At 39.9% G+C, this 25,923-nt stretch overlaps 1 protein-coding gene across 1 annotated transcript in view; it reads right to left on the bottom strand.

Annotated features, from left to right (window-relative positions):
- The window catches only part of TET1 (tet methylcytosine dioxygenase 1), a 162,675-nt gene that overhangs the window by 87,908 nt on the left and 48,844 nt on the right, over positions 1-25,923 (bottom strand). Inside the window, exon 3 of the mRNA XM_043984934.1 lies at positions 724-3,217. Coding sequence (XP_043840869.1) covers positions 724-3,217 — 2,494 coding nt within the window. The remainder of the gene's footprint in view (positions 1-723; positions 3,218-25,923) is intronic.

Raw genomic sequence — 25,923 nt, 5'->3', positions numbered from 1 at the left:
AATGATTAAATGTATTATATGCTTCTATAAGCTTTTAAAGCTTATTTAGCTTTTAAAAACTTGGCTTTGAGGCAGGCAAAAAATAGCAGACCTAATTCCAACTTTAGCAGTGGCTTCCTTAAAATCAAGGGAACAGTACTAAAGGTTTTGAATACCCCTAAAGGTATATGCAAATGTATGTATGTATATAGACACACAATGCATATATGCATACCATATACACACATATACATATACTCACTATGTATACACACATACACATATAGGCACATACTAATGATGTACATGCATATATTGTGTGTACACACATATGTATAGAGGTTTTTATATATGTTTATATAATAATAGAAAGGGTCATGCTGACATTTTCATATAGAGCGTTCCACTGAAGACCCACCAAATCTGACATGAGTCACTGGCTAGAAAAAGACTGACTTTTATAGGGCAAAACACTAAATATACAAACGCTAAGTGTCATTCAATTCTGTCGTTTTACTTTAAAACCCATATGAATTATGTGTATGTATATAACCTATATCAGATTACCTGCTGTCTAGGGGAGGGGGAGGGAGGGGAGGGATAGAGAGAAATCTGAAATTGGAAAGCTTGTATAAACAAAAGTTGAGAACTGTCTTTACATGTAACAGAAAAAAAATAAAATACTTTATTAAAAAAACCAAAAACAAACCCCATATGAGAAAAGCCTAATCAAAAGGCACTTACCAACACAGCTACAGCTTGGCAGTTCAGACGGTCCTTTTTTTGTGGGTGTATCAATCAGATTTTTGGTAGGGGTGTCTAGGAAGGTCATTGGGGATTCAAGGAAACAGCTCAGTGTGTTCTTTCCTGGCGAATTCCCCAAGTCACCGACACTATGTGAAGTGACTGGCCCTGAACCGTCAGATGTCACCACGGTTGCTCCACCTGGGCATGCTGCATTTTCATTCCTGAGAGTTTTTATAGTGCCTGGCACCAGGGTGTCACAACTGGAAGCAGGCAGCATTTGCAATCTCTGACCCCTCGGTTGCTCTTCCGCATCCTGCTGAAACGGTGTTTGGTCTTCACCAGCTGTAGCACCCGCTCTCTGGCTGTATTGATTAAGAGACTGATTGACATTCACTGATTGCTGTCCCTGAGAATTGTTACCATTTTCTGTAAACACCTGTACACTGCCACTTGGTCTGCTTTGAGGGGACTTTGTGTATAAGTTGAACTGGGAGAGAGGGTCTGTAGAGGACCAACCACTCTGGTGCAAACCGGCTGGATCCGCACCTCCTGGTGGAGCATTGATAGCCTCCAATGTTGTGTGTTCAGTGATCTCTTCGAAACCAAACAGTTTTTCCTTCCTTTTCTCCTGTGCTGACTCAGGTAAGTGTTTGTGGAATTTTATCTGAGTGAGGGGAAGGAAGAGTTTTTTATGTTGTGATGAGAAAGTACTTTGAGTGAGTGGCTTCGGAACTTTGGTAAGTAAAGGGTTTCGCTCTATCATTGTGGCATGAAATTCACGGGAGGAAATGTAGCCTAATCTTCGAAGCTTGGACCCTACCCAGAGATCATGGAACTTGCTATACTGCCATGCCTGGCGCTCCCGTTCACTCTGCTCATTCTGTTGACTGCTCTTGGCTTGGGGCTTTTTCTTTAGTCTCTGTTTCCACGAGGCAGATTTCCCTCTTTTGTGGGAGGATGATTTTTGCTTTGCCAACAATGCGCCACGATTGTTCCGTACGGGGACAGGCGGTTTCTCTTGAAATGAGCTTTGTTCTTGGTTGTATTTTTGTTGTGCATCAAGCCTGGGAAATGTCTTTGCACCTTCTTTTTCCTCCCGCTTTGCATTATTGGACTCGATAATGGATGCAAGTTGGGTCAACTGGGCAGCTACATCTTCTTCTATCTGACTGTGAGGGGTATCCCTATAGGACAAATGATTTTTGGAGTCAAACTTTTTGCTAGTGCTTTCCTGTAATTGCCTGCAAAACGCCAACTTGCTACTTGTTTGTAAACCATGTGCACTCTTGGCACACCTGCCAACAGTAATTCTCCCCTGAAGAACAATTTCTTTGTTGGTGTGATTCCTGGAGGAATGTGAATTTGGTTCTGTGATGGATCCTGACTTGGTGACTCTAGAAGATGCATGTGTCTTAGATGTGCTGTGATTTGTCATTAAACTATTGTGCAATTTGGAATGATTTTGGCCATTGTAGAGCACTGGCTTCCTGGGAGCTTGCTTTTCCAAGGGGGGGCAGGGATGCAGGACCAGGGAATCAATTTTTAAGTTTGGATCTTGGAAGTCTTTTCCTGCAGGGGATCCCACAGAACACAAAATTGCTTTACAGCTGTGAAGCAAGTTTGTCGTCAGTTGTGCAGTCTCTTCATCCTTTCCTGGTTTAGATGGTGAAGAATTTTCAGAGGGAGCTTCTGATAGCTGAGTGAGGGCTTCTATGGCCACTACCTGCTCAAGAGTGAGCCTCCTGTCTCTCATCAGTGACAGAAGACAAGGCTCAACCAGAGAATCATCATATTTTAGCTCGCTGATGGGTTTGCTTTCAGGGACTTCTCCTTGTTTGATCTCTTTTCCCAATGTGATCGCATGAGATGGATTTTCTTGGGCACTGATATTACTGTTCAAAAAGATGTCGGTGGGGTCTTGAGGAGAGGGACAGAGCGAGTCTGTCTTCTGTATCACTAAAATATTATCTTCCCTCTTGAGGTGAGCATGGTAAATGCCAGGGACCAAAGCACCTGCTCTATTGTCAGAGCTAGTAGTGTTCCCCAAATAGGGAGGGGGATTGCTTTCTGTGTCATGATCAATCAAATCTGGAGTTTTTTCAAACTTGACTTTTTTCAATGACACATCAGCTTCAGCTGGTGAGTAGTATACATTTTTAATGCCATTTTTAACAGTTTGTGCAAACAATTTGGGGGGCTCAATGAGGTCACTCGAAAGGGTTTTTTTCTCATTGTCTTCAGAGTTTTTCAAGTTTTCAGTCTCAGTTGCAGGATCACCAGTGTCTCCTTTGACATGGATGGTCAAGTGGGATTTCTTGTTCTCTGACCATTTCTCTACTTCTATACCTGTCATGGTGTCTTCTTCATTGGTCTGTACATTTCCAAGGATGTTCTGGTTTAACTTCAACCTTTGTTTTTCACCATTACCACATTTACTGTTTTCCATGGATTCTGACCTGGGGCCATTTACTAGTCTGTTGTCTAAATGTATCTGTAAAACAACACAAAAAGTTAATGTGACACAATCTACTTGAAATAAGAAGCACAAGGCACTCAACATATTGTAAACACAACGAAAGCCAAAGCTAAGTACCCAGTTAGAGAACAAACCAAATGAATGTGCAAAAGCTTAGGAGTATTATTACTGTTTCTCATTATCGTTGTTATTTCCTGTCATCCTGAACATTTACAAAGATTAGAATGTAACCAATCCATTTCACAGATTGCTATGGCCAAAGATCCTCCAATGATGACACACTTAGACATCCTCACACCGAGGGAGCACACTACAAAGCCATCTCAAATCTTTGCCAACTTAGCAGAACCTGCCTGAGCTTGGGTCTTGCTGGCAAGGATTATGAGCCACAATCACCTTCATGCAACCAGGAGTACCCAGAGTACAGATTCAATGGAGGGTTTACTATATTTCATTCTCTGAACAGTAACTTGTGCTAGATGTTGTCAGAACTTAGAGTCTTTTGCTCCTGAGGATCGGATACAAACGTAAATCAGAAAAATGACATAGAACCCCAATAGGATAAGAAACTCCTAAGAGGATGAATGAGCCATCCCAAGAACACTCAGAAGACAAGCTAAAATGACAAATGAACAAATTTAACAATGTTTTCTTGTTTGCCAATGGTAACAGCAGATTGGATGGAAGTGTGTCTGAAAATAATTGCATGTTTACAATATTGGCTAGCCATATATATTTTTACTGTTTTACAGTTCCATGAGAATAAGAATCTCTTAGTCCCAGGTCCCAAATACCTAATACTAAAGGGTTATCTCAGTGGAGGCCTCAAACACAAGTGATTGAAAGCCATTTGATTCCACAAACCTTCCTCTACGTAAGGCCCTGAGATGAGTAGTACGGACATGAAAATGAAAAATAACAGTATTTGTCCCAAGGAGCTTATGGCTTATGAATCTAATAATATCATAAAAACCTGGATTTGGTTAGTCTAGTTTCCTGGTCTCTGTCAGCAGACAAGCACTATATTTTCATCAAAACCCCTCATAGCAATTGTAGGAAGGCATGGTTGAGAGGAATATAAGATACAGCAAGACAGAGGAGAAAATAACTTCCCTGGATTAGACAGTGAGTGCTCCAATTTCATCCCATGTACTTCCCCATCCCTCACCCCTATTTACAGTTTAGGGTATATGTAAATAGAAGACTGAATAACCATGATTTTGTTTGTTTGTTTATCTTTAACATTCTTTTTTTTTTCTTCAAATTTTGAATTCCAAATTCTCTCTTTTCTCTTCAGTCCCTCCCCCACTCATTGAGAAGGCAAGCAATATGACATCAATTACGCATGTGAAATCATGCAAAATATTTCCATATTAGCCATGCTGCCAAAAGAAGAAAGTAACAACTGCTATAAATTTCCTTTTCCTTTTCCTTTGACCTCTTTGGGAGATAGATCCAACAATAGTATTGCTAGGTTAAAGAGTATGCAGTTTTATGACCCTTTGGGCATAGTTTCAAATTGTTCTCTAGAATGGTTGAATGAGTTCACAACTCCACCAACAGTGCATTAGTGTCTCTATTTTTCCACATCCCCTCCAGTGTTTGTCATTTTCCTTTTCTGTCATGTTAGCCAATCTGATAGGTATGAAGCAGTACTCCAGAGTTGTTTTAATTTGCATTTCTTTAATTAACAGTGATTTAGAGTATTCCTTCATATGAGTATAAATAGCTTCAAATTCTTCTGAAAACTGCCTGTTGACATCCTTTGGCCATTTTTCAATTGGGGAATGGCTCTTATTTTTATAAGTTTGACTCAGTTACTATGATTTTTAAAAATATTTACTCTAAATAATCCTGTTATTTTCATCTTGAATTTGATAGCTCTATTGATGGATACATAAGTGGTTTTAAAGGAACCAAAAGCATATTGTCTACATATATTTTCAGAACCAAATCAATAATTGAAACTGAGAAAAGTCTTATAAAGGAAATGTTAAGAAACAAGCTATGTAATTTTGGACTTGACTGGTTTTATTTCTCTATTGTGGGTTTCCTAACTAGAAAATGAGATTAAATAATGTCAAAAGTTGTTTCTTCTCTAAAACCATATGTAAATTACTATAACCTAATTATGTTGGAAATAATAGCAATTCTGTTGAGTAAAATTAAGACTACTATTATTTTTCAATTAGCTATTAATACTATGCAATAGAAAACATTTAACTGCAGTATGTTCTTCAACACCTCCCTCCCCAATAGTTGTGAAGCTATTTGAAGTGTATAGGCAGAAATTAACCAGTCCTTAAAAGAATGCTATTCATGTGTCCATAATGGGCTCCCCACAGAGCAAGCAAGACATCCTAGCTAAAGCAGTAAGTCCCTCTGAGGGAGGTGGCATGGGCCAGGCAAGTGAAACCACCACAACTTTGACCACTATCTCTCCTCAGACCTTGATGAAGACAGCATAGGACCTGGAGCCTAAGAACTTTGGGAAGACCAAACCACTGGACCTGCTTCCAACCCAGCCTCCAAAGCCATCACTGAGGGGGGATGTAATTGTGGGGAGAGTAGGCTCATCTTCTTCATCATCCTTTATGTGCTTAATGCTTTATTCATTCTTTCATTCAAGTTCCTATTTCTCAACCATCAAATAAAGATGATAATGGGTTTCAATAGAGCAAGTAGCATAGCATGTTAGAAAGAACACTAAATTTGGAGAAAGGAGATGAAGGTTCAAATTCAGCTGTGACACTGGCTGATCCATATGATCTTAGGCAAGATTTCCTGTTATAACATGAGGGAATTGAACACCATGATGTCTAGCATCTTTTGAACCAGCAAAGTGCCTGAAACATAGTAAACATTGGTTTACTGAAATGATTGAATAAATACCATGCCACCTCAACATGGAGAACAAATGACATCACAGTGACTGACTACCAAGGCATTAACAAAACCATTTCCCCAGTATTTTATTCTCCACTTCTTTCAAGGAATATCTGGATTCCCCCTGAGGAAAGGGTTCTTAACTGTTTTTATGTACCATGGACCCATGCAGCAGCCTGGTGAAGCCTGTGCACTCCTAAGAATGACATTTTTAAATGCATAAAATAAAATATAAAGGACTACAAAGGAAATAAATTGTGTTGACATGCAGTTATCAAAACTAATAAAATTTTTTAAAAGGTCACAGACTCTAGGTTAAGAAGCACTGCCATAGAATGTGGGGATTTTCCCCACATTGTGCTTTTTATGATTTTGGCATTTGATCTGTACATTAGGAACATTTGGGATTGTCTCACAAGCACCTTTCTTTGACCTCAAAACACCTGTCAGACATGAACTGTTGCTAGTGACATGTCCAGAGAAGTCTAATATGTTCCTCCTTTTATGAATAGAGTAACTGACCGGGATGACCAGCTGACTCTCTGGGATTAATTGCTGTCTTCTGATGACCAATTGTGCATTCAGCCTTAAAACAGGTGGCACTGCACACTCTGAGAATGGGAAGTACTTCTTTAAAACTGTTTTCTTCCTACTGCACACACCAACCTACATGGTATTTCCTGTACCAAGAAATGAGCATTCAGATACTATACTGATAAAGCCTCTCAGAAGTGTCTACAAAAACAGATCCAATCAACTGTGACCTTTGCTATTGGGAAACAAACCAGGGTATGAAATGAAGCTGCATTAATTGCACCAGTGAAAACAAACAACAGGACATCATTTCACTCCTTCAATGGGGTTTCCCCATCAGCATCCACCATGCTCACTAGAAGCATCTTGTGATAAGTGTTGGAAGAACAGCAGGCTTAGCATCTGAAGATCCAGGCTCTAGTTTTGACAACTACTTCCAATTCCTTATCTTAAAGAAAAATGATTGTTAATACTTGTAATTCCTGCCTCACAGGGTTGCTGTCAGCATCAAAGGAGATGTGATCTGTTAAGTGCTTTGAAAACATATATATGGCAGCTATTGTTAATAATGACATATCTCCTATGAATTCCCTTTTCTCAAGCCTTATCATGGTGTATCAGTGAATAATCAGCAGGTATTTATTAAGTACCTACTATGGGCCAGGCACTTTGCTACAGCATACAAAGACAACAGCAAAACTTCAAAGAGCTTACATTCTACCATAAGAAACAATATATAGGGGCGGCTAGGTGGCTCGGTGGATAAAGCACTGGTCCTGGATTCAGGAGTACCTGAGTTCAAATCCGGCCTCAGACACTTGACACTTACTAGCTGTGTAATCCTGGGCAAATCACTTAACCCCCATTGCCCCGCAAAAAAAAAGAAACAAACAAACAATATATAAGAGGGCAGCTAGTTGCTGCAGTAGATAAAGCACCGACCCTGGATTCAAGAGGACCTGAGTTCAAATCCAGCCTCAGATACTTGACACTTACTAGCTGTGTGACCCTGGGCAAGTCACTTAACCCTCCCCTCCCAAAAGAAACAATATATAAAAATGAATGAATAGGGGCAGGTAGGTGGTGCAGTGGATAGAGCACCGGCCCTGGAGTCAGGAGTACCTGAGTTTTGTGAGGTTTTATCAGCAGAAATGACATTAAGAAGAAATATTTCTACCTACTTTGCTGTTGCGTCCTAAGGACCATGGGACTTTTCCATCTGAACTGCAACTGAAACTTTCCTTGTATCTTATCTCTCCCATTAGAGTGTGAGCTCTTTGAGTGAGGGACTGTCTTACATTTCTATCATATCCTCAGGGCTTAGCACAGTGCTTTGAACATAGTTAGAGCTTAATATATTTTTATTCATTCATTTTTTGGTAAGCATTCATTCTTTTTTTCTTTTTTTAGTGAGGCAATTGGGGTTAAGTGACTTGCCCAGGGTCACACAACTAGTAAGTGTTATTAAGCTCTAACTATGTTCAAAGCACTGTGCAGTTCAGATAAAACCTATCAGTTTCTGTTGTTGAACTATTTAACACTGCCAAGGATTTGGTGGAAAAGAACTTTCCCTTCTGGTTATTCAGTAATAGCTGTGGCTATAGCACCTGCAGGATCAATGGGCAGGCTGCATCTCCCATAGCTGGTTTCCTAGGATGATGGCCAAAGATGCTGGTCTGGAAGCATGACTATTCCCAAGGCTCTTGGGTTCAAGGTCCTGGGATATCCCCATCAGGATCTGAGGGGAGATAGCAGTCAATGCGGAGGTGGTTGTGGTCATGGTTTGACCTACCTGGCTCATTCTGCCTTTTCTCTCTCCATCAGTGGCCCTTGCTACTTAAGCTAGGCTCACAATTGATGGATATGGCTGTCCCATTCATTCCCCACAAGGGTTGCCACTGAAGATGATGACTTTAATAATAATATGCATAGTGATGATAATAATAGATTTAAGCACACTAAGACTTTTGGGACACCCTGTATAAAAAGTAAATATAGGGGCAGCTAGGTGGCGCAGTGGATAGAGCACCGGCCCTGGAGTCAGGAGTACCTGAGTTCAGATCCGGCCTCAGACACTTAACACTTACTAGCTGTGTGACCCTGGGCAAGTCACTTAACCCCAATTGCCTCACTAAAAAAAATTTAAAAGTAAATATAAAATCTTTTTAGGAGGCACTAGCAGTAAGAGAAAGAGGTTGGGAAATGCCTTATGTAGGGCTAGAACCTAGATCTTCAGATGCTAAGTCCACTGTTCTTTCAACACTTATCACAGATGCCTCTAGTGAGTATGGTGAATGCTGATGGGGAAACTCCACTGAAGGCATGAAATGATGTCCTGTTGTTTGTTCTCACTGGTGCAATTAATGCAGCTTCATTTCATACCTTGGTTTATTTCCCAGCAGCAAAGGTCACAGTTATTTAGTTGAGTTGAGCTGAACTTAAGTCAATGTTAGCAGAGCAAAGATCTGATTCAGTCCTCACAGGCTAGATTGACTGAACAAAGACCTGAAAACAGACCATGTGTTTATCATCTGAGGACTAACAGATGGATCATCACCAGAAGGTTTGGCACCTGGTCATAAACTTTTCAGCCAGAGCATCTCATGAAACAGAGAAATTGTGATCTGACTCAGCAAAGTGTGTAATGGTAGTAATGAAAACCCAACCCTTTGTAAACTATCAAAGCACCCTAAAGTCTGTAAACTGGGTAGGGGAGTGGATTGAGCACTGGGCTTGAAGTCAGAAGACTTAGGTTCCCTGGGCAAGTCATCAAGCAACTCCCTAAGACATTTATTAAATTATAGATTGGGTGTGATCTCTGCTGGTGAATGGATTTCCCTTTCAGGAAATTCCTCATGCTAACAAAACCACCTATCCTTTGGGCCTATTCTGTATATGATCAAGAAGAACTATTAATCATTGATTTAAAAATTAATGTGGGGGCGGCTAGGTGGCGCAATGGATAAGCACCGGCCCTGGATTCAGGAGTGCCTGAGTTCAAATCCGGCCTCAGACACTTGACACTTACTAGCTGTGTGACCCTGGGCAAGTCATTTAACCCCCATTGCCCCACCAAAAAAAAAAAAAAAAAGAAGAAGATGATATAAATAAAAAAAAATTAATGTAAGGGGGCAGCTAGGTGGCGCAGTGGATAGAGCACTGGCCTTGGATTCAGGAGGACCTGAGTTCAAATCCAGCCTCAGACACTTAACACTTACTAGCTGTGTGACCCTGGACAAGTCACTTAACCCCAATTGCCTCACTAAAAAAACAAATTAATGTAAGCTAGTGGTATGGAGCTCAAAAAGAAACAGTGGCTGGGGGGCAGCTAGGTGGCGCAATGGATAAAGCACCAGCAATGGATTCAGGAGTACCTGGGTTCAAATCCGGCCTCAGACACTTGACACTTACTAGCTGTGTGACCCTGGGCAAGTCACTTAACCCCCATTGCCCCGCAAAAAAAAACAAACAAACCAGTGGCCATGAATTCACACATAAGCATCCCTGTGGGCCACACATCAATCTAGTTTTAAAATGTGATATTATATTGTTAATATTTCTCAATTACATTTTAATCTGGTTTGGGCCTCACTTGAGAGGGTTATGGGTCATGTGTATGACACCTGATTTAAACCACTGTTTAAACTGATGCAAATACTGTGATATATTAGTGTGTCAAAATAATAAGAACAATGATATTGATTCACAGCCCTTCGACTTGGCATTTCATTACTATGATGTAAACTTGGCAAATCAGAGAAAAAGGACTTTTCTGTAAAAAAAATATCCATAGCCGCTTCATCTGTATTAGAAAAAACATTGGTGGGAAAAGATTATGTCCAATGGTTGAAGAATGGCAGAATATACTGTGGTATATTATGGGATGGAAGATTACAGTCCCATAAAAAACAATAAATGTGATGGAAAATGAAATCAACAGAGCCAGAACAGTGTATTCATTATCTGCCAGGGCAGACAAAGAAAAACAAGCCTAAGGGACAGAACTTGAGGTGGTTTTGGAAAAATACCCCAAACAAAAGACATTTTATTTGTTTTCTGTTAATCTGGTTGGTTCTACATTTTTAATACTAAGATTTTACTTTGGGGGCAGCTAGGTGGCGCAGTGGATAGAGCACCGGCCTTGGAGTTAGGAGGACCTGAGTTCAAAGCTGGCCTCAGACACTTAACACTTACTAGCTGTGTGACCCTGGGCAAGTCACTTAACCCCAATTGCCTCAGTAAAAAAAAAAAAAAAAAAGATTTTACTTTCTCACATGTAAGATTATATTCCTTATTTTGTATTTTCAAACATTTTGTGGACAGTCTTCAAATTTATAAGATTTTTTTTAACTCAAGAAATTCCTGGAGGCAGGAAGACCTGAGTTCAAATTCTAGACATTTACTGGCTGTATATAGCCTTGACAAGTCACTTAATCTGTTTGCCTCAGTTTCCTGAAATGTAAAATAGAGATAATAGCACCTACATCCCTGGGTTGTAGTAAGGATTGAATGAGATAATATTAGCATATAGCCCAGCACATAGTAGACATTATATAAATGCTAGGTATTATTATTATTATTAAAAATTATCAAAGATGGTAGAGAGAAACCAGTAAGCTACCTGAGCTCTCCCAAGTTTCCCTTAAAAACAACATTAAATCAAGCCTCTAAACAGATTCTGAAACTACAGAACCTACAAAAAGACAGAGAGACACAATCTTCCAACCTGAGATAATTTAAAAGACTTCAGGAAAGGTCAGTCTCACTCGAGCAGGGGGAGCACAGTGCAGCATGGAGGGGATCGGAGCAAATCAGTGGGAAGCAACTAAGGCTCCTTGATCCTGGCTAGGTTGGCTAGTGGTGCAGCAGGCCAGCAGTGAGCTGCACCAGCTGAGAGGGCAGGCTGCCAGCTAGGGGGGCACCCATAGGATGGGCACAACCAGGCCTGGCCATCCCAGCAGGTGCCTGGAACAAGCACTGGGAGCAAGCGCAAGAGTGGTGAGAAATCCACAAACCATAGAGGCCTCAGAATAGAAAGCCAGTGACACAGCCCCTATCTCCCAGCACAAGAATCTTGATATAGTGACCTGGGTCTCCAAGGAATGGACCTCAACTTTGAAAAAAAAAAAAAAGCTGCAATATGAGCAAGAAACAAAAAAGAACTCTCACCATTGAAAGCTTCTGTGTTGACAGGGAAGAGCAAAACACAAACTCAGATGAGGACAATATTCTCAAATTGCCTACATGTGAAGCTTCAAGAGGGAAGATGAATTGGTCTCAAGACAAAAAGGCCTTCTTGGAAGAGCTCAAAAAGGATTTTAAAAATCAATTGAGAGAGGTAGAAGAAAAAATAGGGAGAGAAATGAAAGCAACACAAGAAAATTATGAAAAAAGAATCAGCAGCTTGAAAAAGGAAGAACAAAGATTGCCTGAAGAAAATAATTCATTAAAAATTTCATTTGGGGGGCAGCTAGGTGACACAGTGGATAAAGCACCAGCCCTGGATTCAGGAGTACCTGAGTTCAAATCTGGCCTCAGACACTTGACACTTACTAGCTGTGTGACCCTGGGCAAGTCACTTAACCCCCATTGCCCAGCCAAAAAAAAAAAAAAAAAAAGTAAAAATTTCATTTGGCCAAATGGAAAAGAAGGTGCATGATCTGATTGAAAAAAACAATGCCTTAAAAATTCAAACTGGACAGTTGGAAGCTAATGACTCCATGAGACACCAGGAATCAGCCAAACAAAATCAAAAGAATGAAAAAATAGAAGAAAATGTGAAATACCTCATTGGAAAGACAACTGACCTGGAAAACAGATCCAGGAGAGACAATTTGAGAATCGCTGGACTGCCTGAAAGCCCTGACCAGAAAAAGAGTCTAGACGCCATATTCCAGGAAATTATCAAGGAACAATTACCTTCCTCCTAAACACTAAAATTTGCCTTTGGGCATTTCCTAGAGAACTGGTTTTCAGACAACTGATAACTACATTTCAAGTGAGAGACTAAAGCAATAACCCAGATGGGTCTGTGATTCCATCACTGTGTGCACGGTCTCTAATAAGAGAACCTATCTAGTCCTGCCCATCCTGGGCAGAAGTAGACCATCCAAATCAGCTGGGTTGCCTTTGGAAAGCTGAAAGTTCTTTTAATGACTCCAAATTTCTCTTTGAACCCAAGGCTTATTTTTTCAATAACAATATTCTACCCATGATGCTATTTTGATTCAAGTCATAGAACATCATAATCTCTGGGAAAAGTGAAAATAAGTATAATAATAATGATGGTGGTAGCAATCACAATAACAGCATTTACGTAACACTTCAAGCTTTGTAAAAGTGCTTTACAAATATCATTTCATTTTATACTCACAACAACCCAGGGTCATTATTCTCATTTTGCAGATGAGAAAACTGACAGAAATGAAGTCACTTGCCCAGGATAACACAGCTTTCAAATGACCTGAGACTGGATTTAAACATAAATTTTCCTGATTTCAGGTCTAGCTCACACTATCTACTGTACCACCTAATTGCCTCAGGGTGCTAGAGAGGTGCTGCAGAGAAGATGGGAAAGGGGTAACACAAAGGTGATTTAAAAAAAAAAAAGGCTATTCTCCTCAGGCCTGGGTTTTACTACCTAGGGAAATTTCCTTATGCATGTATTGGGACAAAGGGCTTTTGAAGTAACATTCTGAGAACAACAGGATTTCTATCTCCTCTATTATGGGATTTTTAATCTTCCAGAACAGAGGGATTATTTTACCCATAATTTCATCTACAAAATAAAATTAGAGCAGCTCCCATTTATCACCAGTTTTTACTTCTCTACAACAACTCTATGAAATAGGTTAACAAGAATATCATTATGTTTACTTTACAAATAAGAAAACTGACCTTCAGGGGCAGAGACTAGTCACCCTGCTGATCATATTAATATTTATATACTGCTTTACACATAGTATCTCATTTGAGCCTCACAGCAACCCTTAGAGGTAAGTACTATTAGGATTCCCATTTTGCAAATGTATATTTTGAAGAAATCAAGGCTGAAAGATAGTAAGTAATTTGCCAAAGGCTGGATTTGAATTCAGGTCATATTGACTCCAGTCCTGGAACTGCTTGCCTTTGAGATGTTTGTGAATCTACCTGTCTGTCTATTCTTCAAATTAATCTAATTACTTCAATAACCTATTATTTCCCTGCCCAGGGGCTCTGCAGAGTAACTTTTATAATCTTGATACTGCTCATTGAGAAAAGCAGTGTGGTATGGCAGCTAGGGAGCTGCACTGGGTACCAGGAAGCCTTGAATTCAAATCCTGACTCTGAGTACAAGGTCCATCTCTGATATATAGCTGGCTGTGTAATTTAACTCCTGCCTGCCTTAGTTTCCTCAACTATAAAATGGGGATTAATAACAGCACCTATTAGGCACTATATAAATGCTGGTTCCCTTTCCTGTGAGTGGACAAGTCACACTCTCTCAATGTTTTAAGTAAGACTCTCAATTGTAGAGAGGATGCCAAGTTGCACTGGTAGAGAGGGTTTCCTCATCCAAGAGTTCCCTATATCTTTGAAGTCATAGACCTTCATCATTATCCTATTACCTACTTAGCAAAAAATTAGTGAAGGGATTTTCAGGAGATGCTTGTCCAATCAGAAAATGTGGGATATTAAGATTTGTCAGGGATTTCCTGAACCCAAAGTCTGAATCTCAAGGGAACTAACCTGAATTTACAAATATGAACAAAAAAGGCAGAAGATGCTCTTTTAACAACATACCTCTTTCAGTAGTTTTTTTTTTCTTCTGACAAATCTCTCCAATTTAAGATGGGGAAAGGAAAGGAATAAGCATTTATATAGCACATACTATGTGCCAGGAAGTGGACTAAGTGCTTTACAATTATTATCTCATTTGACAACCCTTTAAGGTAAGTGCTGTTATTATTCCCATTTTAAAGATGAGAAAACTGAGGCAAATAGAGGCGTGTACCCCTGAACACACAGCTAGTAAGTGTACTAGGTTGAATCTGAACTCGTCTTCCTGATTCCAAGCCAAGCACTGCAATTCATTGTGCCACCTAGCTGCCCCTATTTTGAGTAGCTTCAACTTCTTTCTGAACCCACTGATTTTGTTTTTATTCCTCTATAGGAATAAAAAGGAAACTAATTCAGACTTCTAGCAGCATAATATTACTAAATATTTACTTATTCTCAACATTACAGCCTCATTTCATGACATAGTTGTGCCATACTATAAACTCTAAGGATTCATTGAATGTTTTATTTCCCAGTGTACTTTCCCTCCCTCAAGGACTCTAGGGGGGAAAAAAGGGAAATAATGTAGTTTGCAGGGAGTCGATTACTAGTAGACATGAATTTAAGTAAAGTTTCAAATTCTTCTCTCCTCTTAGACATGTGCGAATCTACAAATCCATTCTGCTAATACTTTTTTTTTGCAGGGCAATGGAGGTTAAGTGACTTGCCCAGGGTCACACAGCTAATAAGTGTCTGAGGCTGAGTTTGAACTCAGGTCCTCCTGAATCCAAGGCTGGTGCCTTATCCACTGCGCCACCTAGCTGCCCCGGAAAGATTTTTAAAAACCCAATACTTTGCATACATATGTAACCCATATCTGCTTGTTTGCCACCTTGGGGAGACGGGAGGGGAGGGAGGGAAGGAGGGATAAAAATTGGAACCCCAAACTATAAATAAAAATGTTTACTATATTTTAACAGAATAAACAACAAAAGAAAAAACAACAAAAAACCCAGCATGATCCCTGTCCTTTGAGACCTTAAAATATAGCAAGCAACCAGCCTGTTTCTTGGGTAGGGAGGCACACCTAAAAAAACACAAAGCCTAAAATACAAAATCCATGAGACTTATATAAAACAGAATATTAGGGGATGAGAAGCTATCTAGAATATATTCTTCAACAGCAGGAAGGCACCCAATGCTGAAGGACTTAACTTGGGTGGCGCAGTAAATAGAGCACTGACCCTGAAGTTGGGAGGGCCTGAGTTCACATCTCACCTCAGACACTTACTGGCTGTGTGGCTCTAGGCAAATCACTTAACCCCAATTGCCCTAAACATCCGGAGCCATTTCCAGTCATCCTGGATGTATATCTTGCCACTGGACCCAGATGGCTCTGGAGGAGAGAGGCTGGTGACCTTGTGCATCCCTTCTTCACGTCCAATTCAGTGCAAGTCATGACATCACTTCCTGATGTCATGGTCCTCTTCAAGAACGAAGGACAAACAACAACTACAATATCATATGTTTTAGGTGTGTGCACACATAGAGAAAGATACTTACAAATAACCGAAAAGAAAAAGAAAACTCCCCCCAAAACTAGCTTAGTTTCTGAGCTAACATCCAACATCTCCATATTAATCTGAAAGGGGGAAAAGCAACAAAAACAAAAGAACCATTCTCAGAGGGAGGTTTCATCCAGAGAACTGCCCACTCTAAGTTCATTTGAGCTGTTTGTTTTGGCTTGCAAGTCACATGAATAAGTCAACAAACACATCAGTTTACACTCATTCTCCCTGCCCCCCCCCCCCAAGTTAGTCCAGTCCTGGGTTCCCACCCAGCATGTGGTATAATCAGTTGGGAAAGGTTCTTTAAAAGGCAACCTTCTTCCTTTTGTGTGTGGCCACATGTACCCTGCACACACACACACACACACACACACACACACACACACACACACACACCCCACACACAGAGTGTTTAAACACAGAGACACCATTTTCAATAGCAGTGTAACTGTCCCCTGCTTTTCTCTTTCCACACATATAAAAGCAGACAGGATCCCCCCCTTGCTATGTCCAGAAATCCTGCCATTCTGTCTTTTCTCTTTTTCGATTGTCAGCCCAATCAATCCTCAGTTCATTCAATGCAGTGACCTAATTTTGCTAAGCCAAGAATAGCTTCTTCCTGGATCTTGAATCCAGGATAAGCACCTAGGTCAGGGTAAGGACACTGCTGGATGTGCAGGAATCCCTGTTGATTGATTCCTGAACTCATGTTAGGAGTCATCTCAAATCCTGGCGAAAACCTCAAGATGACATAAGCTTTCCAGGACCCCAGAACCACTTTTCTGCATAATTAATAAGCACAGATACCATGGCAACATGAAGCCCATGAAATCCAGTTGGCTGACTGGGAGAGTGCCTGCCAGAACCCCTGGATCTAAGACGTAAGCCATTTTATTTTCTTCGTCTTGGACCCATCCCCACCCCATGTCTCCTTCCTACTCTACCCATGTGAACACTGATTGAAGAAGAGACAAGCATTACTTCTCCTTGCCAATTCAAATAACAAAAAGAAATAGTCCTATAATAATGATTACCTCCAGAAACACTCTGTATTTAGACTTCTCCTTAATTAAAAAATGGATGTATTAATTGGCTACACACAGGGAAAGCTGTCTAGGAAAATACATCTGCCACTTTAAAATTCTAGTTTTTGCAAAATCTTGATAAAGTAGCATGCTCTGCACCTGCATTAGATTATGTTGTATAATGGAATTGACACTGGATTTGCAATTATATGAGACCTGTGTTTAAATCCTACCAACTTTTACTACCTAGCTACCCAAGCACTCCAAGGCTCAGTTTCCTTCATAATACCTACGTTCTCACAGGGTTGTGATACAGATCCAATGTATAAAGAAACACCTTGCAATCCTTAAAATACTAGATAAATGTTAAAAATTATTATTAGGTGAGTTAGGCCAGTAGACTTGGCCATGCCACAAGTATCTAGTACTAACAATACAACATACCTACTTACAATTAGTCAAATGGAAGGCCCTCCCAACAGAACAGTGAAGAGCATTTATTTGGCCCTCAATAAATGTTGGTTGGTTGACTAAGTGAGACAACAGTAAGGCGACCGGGCAGCTAGGTGACGCAGTGGATAGAGCACCGGCCCTGGAGTCAGGAGTACCTGAGTTCAAATCCGGCCTCCAGACACTTGACACTTACTAGCTGTGTGACCCTGGGCAAGTCACTTAACCCCATTGCTCCGTTAAAAACAAAACAAAACAAAACAAAAAAACAGTAAGGCGACCAAGAGAGACCACAGGATCTGAAACATACAGGTCTTTTAGATGTTATTTAGTCCAGTCCCATCATTTTACAAAGAAAGATCTTCAGGCTCAGGAGAGAAATGATTTATCCAAGGATTGGAAATAGATCCAATCCCCAATCTTCTAAATCCTAGCATAAATGTTTCCATTGATAGACTTCATATTTGGGGAGCTGGACCAATGATTTCAGTGATCCAAAGAGCTTCTACTGTGCAAGTAAATGTACATAGCACAGCTCCTATGATTTGCTGTCTCTGAGAGTGGCCTAGAAACAATGTGAGATTAAATGGCTTACTCAGGTCCATACAATAAGCACATGTTAGAGGCAGGAATAGTATTCTTGATTTCAAGGCTGCAAATCTCTATCATCTTTGTTGAGCTCTAAATGATTCTGTCTGTAGCTTGTCTGCAAGCTGTCTCCCCCATTGGAATAGGAACTCCTTGAGGGCAAGGCCCATCTTTTGCCTTTCTTTGTGACTGATAAATGTTTGTTGACACACTATCCACTCCATTGCACTGCTTATCATTGATTGGCTAAATGATAATAACAATAATGAATATTTCTATAGTTTTCAAGTCAGCAATGTGCTTGATATAGGGCACCCCCAAAATCTTAGTGTGATTTTAAGTGTTTAAGCCTTAATAGCTTAAAACTGTGCTAAGACTTTTAGGACATCCACCCTCTATAATTTTATCTGAATGTCACAATAAGCTTGTGAGGAAGACACTACAGATATTTTATCCACGTACTGCAGATGAAGAAACTGAGGCAAAGTTATTTGCCCATGGACATACTGCTAATTACGTATCAAAAATAAGATTTGAACCCAGTTGTTTGTTTGTTTTTTTAAATCTACATACCAGGGCAGCTAGGTGGCGGAGTGGATAAAGCACTGGCCCTGGATTCAGGAGGACCTGAGTTCAAATCCAGCCTCAGACACTTAACACTTACTAGCTGTGTGACCCTGGGCAAGTCACTTAACCCCAATTGCCTTAACAAAAAACAAAAAACAAAAACAAAAACAAATAAATCTACATACCATTGCTTCCAACAGGCACTGCACATCTTGGTTTCTCCAGACAGAAAGCAACAGCAACTTACACATATTATGTCCTTATCTCACTTGATTCCCACAACTTCCCAAGATGAAGTGCCTTGACCAATGTGTGCAGCCACCAAGCAGAAGAACTGAAACGCAAATCCAGATCCTTCTGACTCCCAATGCAGTGCTCTTTCACCTCCCACTGTGTCAAAATATATTATGCTGCCACCACCCAGGGATCCTTGCAACTGCCTCCCTCACAAGGTGTTCTGGTGCTAAATAAGACAATAAAGGGAGATTCATCATCTAAGTCATGTCAGTTTAAGATGTAACAACTAGATCAGAGAGCTAGATTTCCCCCCCCAAATTTTTTTAAATAAAGAAAAATGAACTTATGTCAAAAGCAACCACTTTGGGGTTTTTACTCCTCTACTTATCAGGTGCAGACTGAAGTATTTTTAAAAGCATGAAAAAGGGGAAGCTAGGTGGCGCAGTGGATAGAGCACTGGCCTTGGAGTCAGGAGGACCTGAGTTCAAATCCAGCCTCAGACACTTAACACTTACTAGCTGTGTGACCCTGGGCAAGTCACTTAACCCCAATTGCCTCTAAAAAAAATTTTTAAATTAAAAAAAAAACCCATGAAAAATCCAGTAATGGAAAAGGAAAGGCAGGATGAAATCAGGAAATGGGAAATAATGAGATAAAAGTACTAACTACTGATGGGCCACACAAAGCAGTCTCCAATTCAATTCAGTGTAGTTAAAACATTTATTAAATGTCCACTACTTGCAGGTCTCAGTGTAGGTTCTGGGGATACAAGGACAAAAACAAGTGCTCCCTGCTCTCAAGTTTACATTCCAAGAATCACTCCTAGAGAGCCTAGAAAATGAGAAGAGCCAGAATTGAGATTCTCAAGTGGGTATTTTCCATAAAGGTCAATGAAGGGCTAGAAATAATTTCATCTTTGAATCTAGTATTTGCCTCAAAGGCAAGAGTCAATGTGTTGAGTTTAATACCAGTTCAAAAACCAAACCAAATTAAACCAAAAACACTGAGAAAATGATATTTCCTGGTTTGGGAACACCAGAGGGTGCTTTGTCATGTCATTAAAAAACAAAAACCCAAACTTCTCTTCTGAATAGCTAAATTGGAAGTTGACACCCCTCCCCTCCACCCCAAAGTCTCTATTCATAACTTCTCTGGAATATGGCCAAATACCCTTTAGTTGTCTCTCTCTGAGCCATTTTGAGGTTTGCTAACAAATGAGATGACAACAGTTCTACTGATGGGTTTTTTCAAAACCCAAAGCTCATGGGATGAAGACATTTCAACAGATGTTGTCCATTTGGACATTAATTATAAGGCAGTTTGTAGCCGCCTGGAATTTTACTTGCAAAACTGGTTTGAATTTGTTTGGGTAAGAGCATTCACTTGGTACAAAACTGGCTGATCTATGGTAAACAAAGGGTAATGATAAATGGCCATGAATATTTTATTGCAGGGGTCTCTGATAGACTGATGTAGGGCTCAGCATCAATGCTGAAATCAACAAACAACTTTACTCAATGAGCTGAAAGGGTGTAAAGAACAGGTTAATAGTGTTTGGGGATAATACCAAATGAGAGGACTGCTACAAATACCGAAAGTAGAAGAAAAATTAAATAAATATTCCCAAGGAAACTATTTTAAAGGCAAATAAAAATACTTCAAATGTTAAGACTCTGCTTCACACACTACATAGATTTGTAACTTAAAAAAAAAATTTAGGACGACTAGGTGGCACAGTAGATAGAGCACTGGCCCTGAATTCAGGAGGACCTGAGTTCAAATCTGACCTCAGACCCTTGACACTTACTAGCTGTGTGACCCTGGGCAAGTCACTTAACCCCAAATGCCTCACCAAAAAAAAAAATCTAATTCAGTAAAAAAAAAAAATTTTAGTGGGCAGCTAGGTGGCACAGTGGATAAAGCACCAGCCCTGGATTCAGGAGGACCTGGGTTCAAATCCAGCCTCAGATACTTGACACTTACTAGCTGTGTGACCCCGGGGAAGTCACTTAACCCTCACTGCCTGGCCAAAAAACAAAAACAAACAAAAAAAAAACCCCAAATTTTTTTTAATCCTTAGACTTGAGAAGAAGCAAAGACTCAGCTGACTTTGTTTAAACTTTCATTATAGCAATGGAGGTGAAAACCTGATTGCTGAAAGCTATGAGAGTGAGTTAGGTGCAACAAGACTGGAAAAGAAGGAGGGGGCCAGGTTATGAAGGATTCTGAATAGAGCCACTGAAGTTTATTGAATGGAGGAGAGGATGTCATGGTCAGTCTTATACTTTAGGAAGATTAATTTAACAGCTGAGCAAAGAATGGACTGGAGTGGGGAGAAATTTGAGCAGGGGTGTGCTGGAGCCAGATCTAACTGGCTTGTTAACTTTCTCATTGTCAGCATTTACACTTTAGGAATTGGCAGTGGCTAAAAATCAGAGCTCAATTTATTGTTTTGTTCATTGTTTACATATAAGAAAATGTTAATGATGCAGATTAAACTGAAAAGTGGGTGAGCACATGAATTTTTTTTTACAAGAATATAAAATTCAACCTGGAAAAAATGTCACAAACAAAATATCTAAAGAAAAATATTTCTGTTTAATGTAATTGTACATATATAACCTATATCAGATTGCCTGCTGTCTTGGGGAGGGGGGGAGGGAGGGAGAAAATTTTGAAACTAGAAATCTTTTTTTTTTTTTGCTGGGCAATGGGGGTTAAGTGACTTGCCCGGGGTCACACAGCTAGTAAGTGTCAAGTGTCTGAGGCCAGGTTTGAACTCAGGTACTCCTGAATCCAAGGCCAATGCTTTTATCCACTGCGCCACCTAGCTGCCCCGAAACTAGAAATCTTATAAAAACAAATGTTAAAAACTATCTCTATATGTAACTAGAAAATAATAAAATACCTTTATGATTAAAAAAAGAAAAATATTTCAAAGCAGATATTCAGTGTATGAAGAAAATATGGAAGAAGCATGGCTGAACGTGGTAGTGGCAATCCATAACACTATTCACATCTTTTTTTTTTTTCTGGCCAAAGCACAGCATTCCTTCCTTCCTGCTTTCCTTCCTTCTTTTGTTCATTCTGTGAGCATTTATTAAGTACCTCCTGTGTAACATGTGCAATGACAGGCCCCAGGTACACACACACACACACACACACACACACACACACACACAATTGCTACTCTCAAAAGTGCTTCCTTACATTCTAAGGGGGGAGGAGGAGGATAAAATTAACAGATAAAGCCAATGGGGAGAGAGGACATTAGCAAATGGGGAGAGCAAAGTATGCCTTTTTTTAAAGTAGTATTTTTTTTCCAATTACTTGTAAAGATATTTTTCTTTTTCTTTTCTTTCTTTTTTTTTTCATGATGCAATTGGAGTTAAGTGACTTGCCCAGAGTCACACAGCTAATAAGTGTCAAGTGTCTGAGGACAGATCTGAACTCAGGTCCTCCTGACTCCAGGGCTGGTGCTCTATCCACTGTGCCACCTAGCTGCCCCAAAGATATTTTTCAACATTCATTTTATTGTTTTTGTTTTTGTTTTTGCAGGGCAATGGGGGTTAAGTGACTTGCCCAGGGTCACACAGCTAGTAAGTGTCAAGTGTCTGAGTCCAGATTTGAACTCAGGGCCTCCTGAATCCAGGGCTGGTGCTTTATCCACTGCGCCAACTAGCTGCCCCCTCAACATTCATTTTAAATAAGATTTTGAGTTACAAATTTTTTTTCTCCTTCCCTCCCTCCCCAAGACAACAAGCAATCTGATATAGGTTATATATGTGCAATCGTGTAAACATATTTCCACATTCTTCTAAGAGAAGAAATAGAACAAAAGGGAAAAGCCACACAGCAAAAGTGAAAATAGTATGCTCCGATCTGCATTCGGATTACATCAGTTCTTTCTCTGGGTGTGGAGAGCATATCCTATCATGGGTCTTTTGGAATTGTCTTGGACCATTGTATTGCTGAGAAGAGCTAAGTCTATCAGAGTTGATTATGGAGCAATGTTGCTGTTACTGTGCACAAAGCAGAATGTCTTATGTAGGAAGAGACACTTTGAAAAAAGCCAGGGAAAAGAGAGAGAGAGAGAGAGAGAGAGAGAGAGAGAGAGAGAGAGAGAGAGAGAGAGAAAAGCCAGGGATTCTCTGAGGCAAAAGGGAAGAGGACACGCATACCAGGTATAGGGACAAAACTGTACAAACGAATGTTGCCAATGACATCCTCTCTCTACCCACCTAGAGAAACATGACCTGAATTAGTTGGGAAATCCTTTGCCCAATTAGTTCTCAAGCCTAAAATTCAGAGGTTAAAGTTAAAAGAAAAAAAATAAGAAGGCTATCAACCGAGGTGCTAACTGTTCTAAACAGGTGGCTTCTAAATGGCAGTCTTAAAAGGTCCAAATCCTTTTTCTTAAGGTTGGTCCTCAGCAGATAATGCTACTTAATGCACAATGATAAACTGGAGATAATCCATATCAAGAGACTGCAAGATTCCGCCCCACCAACCATTCTATTTAAGTAAGCTACAATGTGGCCATCTCTGTTCCTCACTTTTGTTGCTAGGTCTAAAAACAGCTACTGTGTTTTTCCAGAAGTAGCTGCATCTCTGTCCCAGTTATGCAAGGCTAGTATCATGAGTTGGGGGGTGGGGGGAAGAGGAAAGGAGAAGATCAAGCTCCCAGTTTCACTACAAAAAGTATTGTCTCCAGATTTAAAAATAACTGAAGGGTTAGAACCCAGGAGGGAGCATAAATTCCTGAGTCAATATTCAAGACCTTTAAATTAATTGTTATTTTAAAAGCAAAGGTGCAACAAGAGTCTTACGACATCCCTCTTGCCTAAAATACAATTCCCTCTTGCCTCTCCATAGCTTCTTCCATAATTAATAGGTGTGCAGTACAGGAGAAAATTTCAGCAGCCACCCCAGGTCCTCAGCCCTCAGAGATCATGGCTGACTTCCTAATCCATTTCACCAAATTTCTCGCCTACTCTTTAGAAGCCCATTAGTACAGGTAGTTCATCATTCTTTTCCTATCTTTCCAATATTGCTAATGTGTTGAGTTATTCTTCAGAATCACTCAGAAAGATTATTTTTAAAAAAACAACAAGATAAAGGGGCATAGGACTAGAATATTATACAATTCTTTGGGAAAACGGGTTCCTGTTCAATTCTCCCCTCCCGTTTCTTCTGAGGTGTGAGACGGATAAGAAATAAAGTAGGAAAAATAGATCTTGCAAATTAATCTGATTATTGTCATTCTCTTTTGGAAGGGAACGGGGAGGGGGGAGTAGACAATGTCTAAGTTCCCACATGGGAAAACTGATTTTTCAAACTGCTGCCTGATTCCTAGTTTTTCCAACAAACTAACATGCAAACTTCTGAACATTCTAGGATTTTATTTTTTTTTGCAGTGCAATGGGGGTTAAGTGACTTGCCAGGGTCACACAGCTATTAAGTGTCAAGGGTCTGAGGCCATATTTGAACTCAGGCACTCCTGAATCCAGGGCCGGCTCTTTATCCACTGTGCCACCTAGCTGCCCTCACATTCTAGGATTTTTAAATGGCTTCAACACAAGATGGAATATTTAGAGCAGCATTTATGGTTTCTCCATAATGGTTTCTCTCTTATCATTTAAAAGCTCTATTAATGCTTCAGTTTTTGTTCACTTAAAATATATACCTGAGACTTTTAAAAGGATCCAAGATGACTTAGAGAATCTACGCTAGGACATTGAAATATAGAAGATAATAGAATCCAGACAAAGTAGAGGCAATAAACATTTTCAAGTAGCAGAGCTACAAACACCTAGACAACACATTTGGCTTGAATTTTTCTAACAAGTAGGTTACCTACACCTCAGGGTCATTGTGAGAATCAAATAAGACTAGCTAACTAGATAGCTATAACTTTGCAAACTGTTAAAGTTCTTTTTAAATGTTAGCTCTTTTTCCCCCTCCCATTGCAAACACATGTGCCAAGACAAAATTTGTCTTGGACCTAAATTTAGGCAAGAATATGTTATTTGGGTATAAACTGAATGATACAGTTGACAATCTCTTTAACTAACTAGTTTTACAAAAAGATAAAGAGGCATGCCCTCGCTGCCTTTATATCTTGTCAAGCAATGATTTCTAAGGGAATGAAAAAGAAAAGAAACTGAACTATTTTGATTCAACGGACTGGATAAACAAGCCTTCATGAAGGCAGAAGACACAACATCTCACAATTCTCTGAAGGAATTGTTTGTAAGCTCTCAAACATCAGGTTTCTTAAATAAGCTGTGGAGAAGAGGTAGATGTCATTCAAATCACAATCAAATCCCCCTAACAAGTTTCTTACTGTACTTCGGGAAGTCTGTATTGTTGATTAATGTGAGTAACAGGCATAAGCTCTGGCAGGCTCAAGGGAAGTAAGGTTGAAATTCTTTTGTGCTTTTAAAAAAAATTATCATATTTTTCCATCAAGACATAATCATTATATTTCCAAGGTCCTCCTTTAAAGACAATATGATTTTTACCTCAGTCACTTCTAGTGACTTGCCTCAAGTCATAAGCAACTATGATTTCCCTTCCCTGATTTCAGATGGTGGGGGGACCCCTTCACCTTTCAGTTTACCCATCTACAGCCATCTTTTCAATTTGCCCACCTCCACCATGAAGTTATCATAATTAGGAATGGAAGGTCTATGTGACATTTGTGTGTTACTCAGCAAAGGAGTCTGAGCACTCTACATGAAGCAGTGACCACAACAAATTACTAATAAATGAAAGCATCACTAAATCAAAGATCAAGACTTTAACCAGACCACCTGTACTTCATTTTAACAGAGGCTCTACCACACCATGTACAATGGATTGCTCCCTACTACTTCCCATTAGTGCTTCACTAAGTTAAGAGAATGCTGAGGTAGGCACAGTATTGGGGGAAGAATACAACATGTTTTATATGCTTAGTACAAATATCATCCACCTTAAAAAAAAAAAAAAGAATTGTGGGGGCAGCTAGGTGGCGCAGTGGATAATTCACCAGCCTTGAATTCAGGAGTACCTGAGTTCAAATCTGCCCTCAGACACTTGACACTTAGTGGCTGTGTGACCCTGG

The sequence above is a fragment of the Dromiciops gliroides genome, chromosome 2 (assembly GCF_019393635.1).
Source record: "Dromiciops gliroides isolate mDroGli1 chromosome 2, mDroGli1.pri, whole genome shotgun sequence".
In the NCBI taxonomy this organism is placed as follows: domain Eukaryota; kingdom Metazoa; phylum Chordata; class Mammalia; order Microbiotheria; family Microbiotheriidae; genus Dromiciops; species Dromiciops gliroides.
Note: the sequence above shows the minus strand (reverse complement) of the source record. Positions and strands in the feature narration are given on the sequence as shown.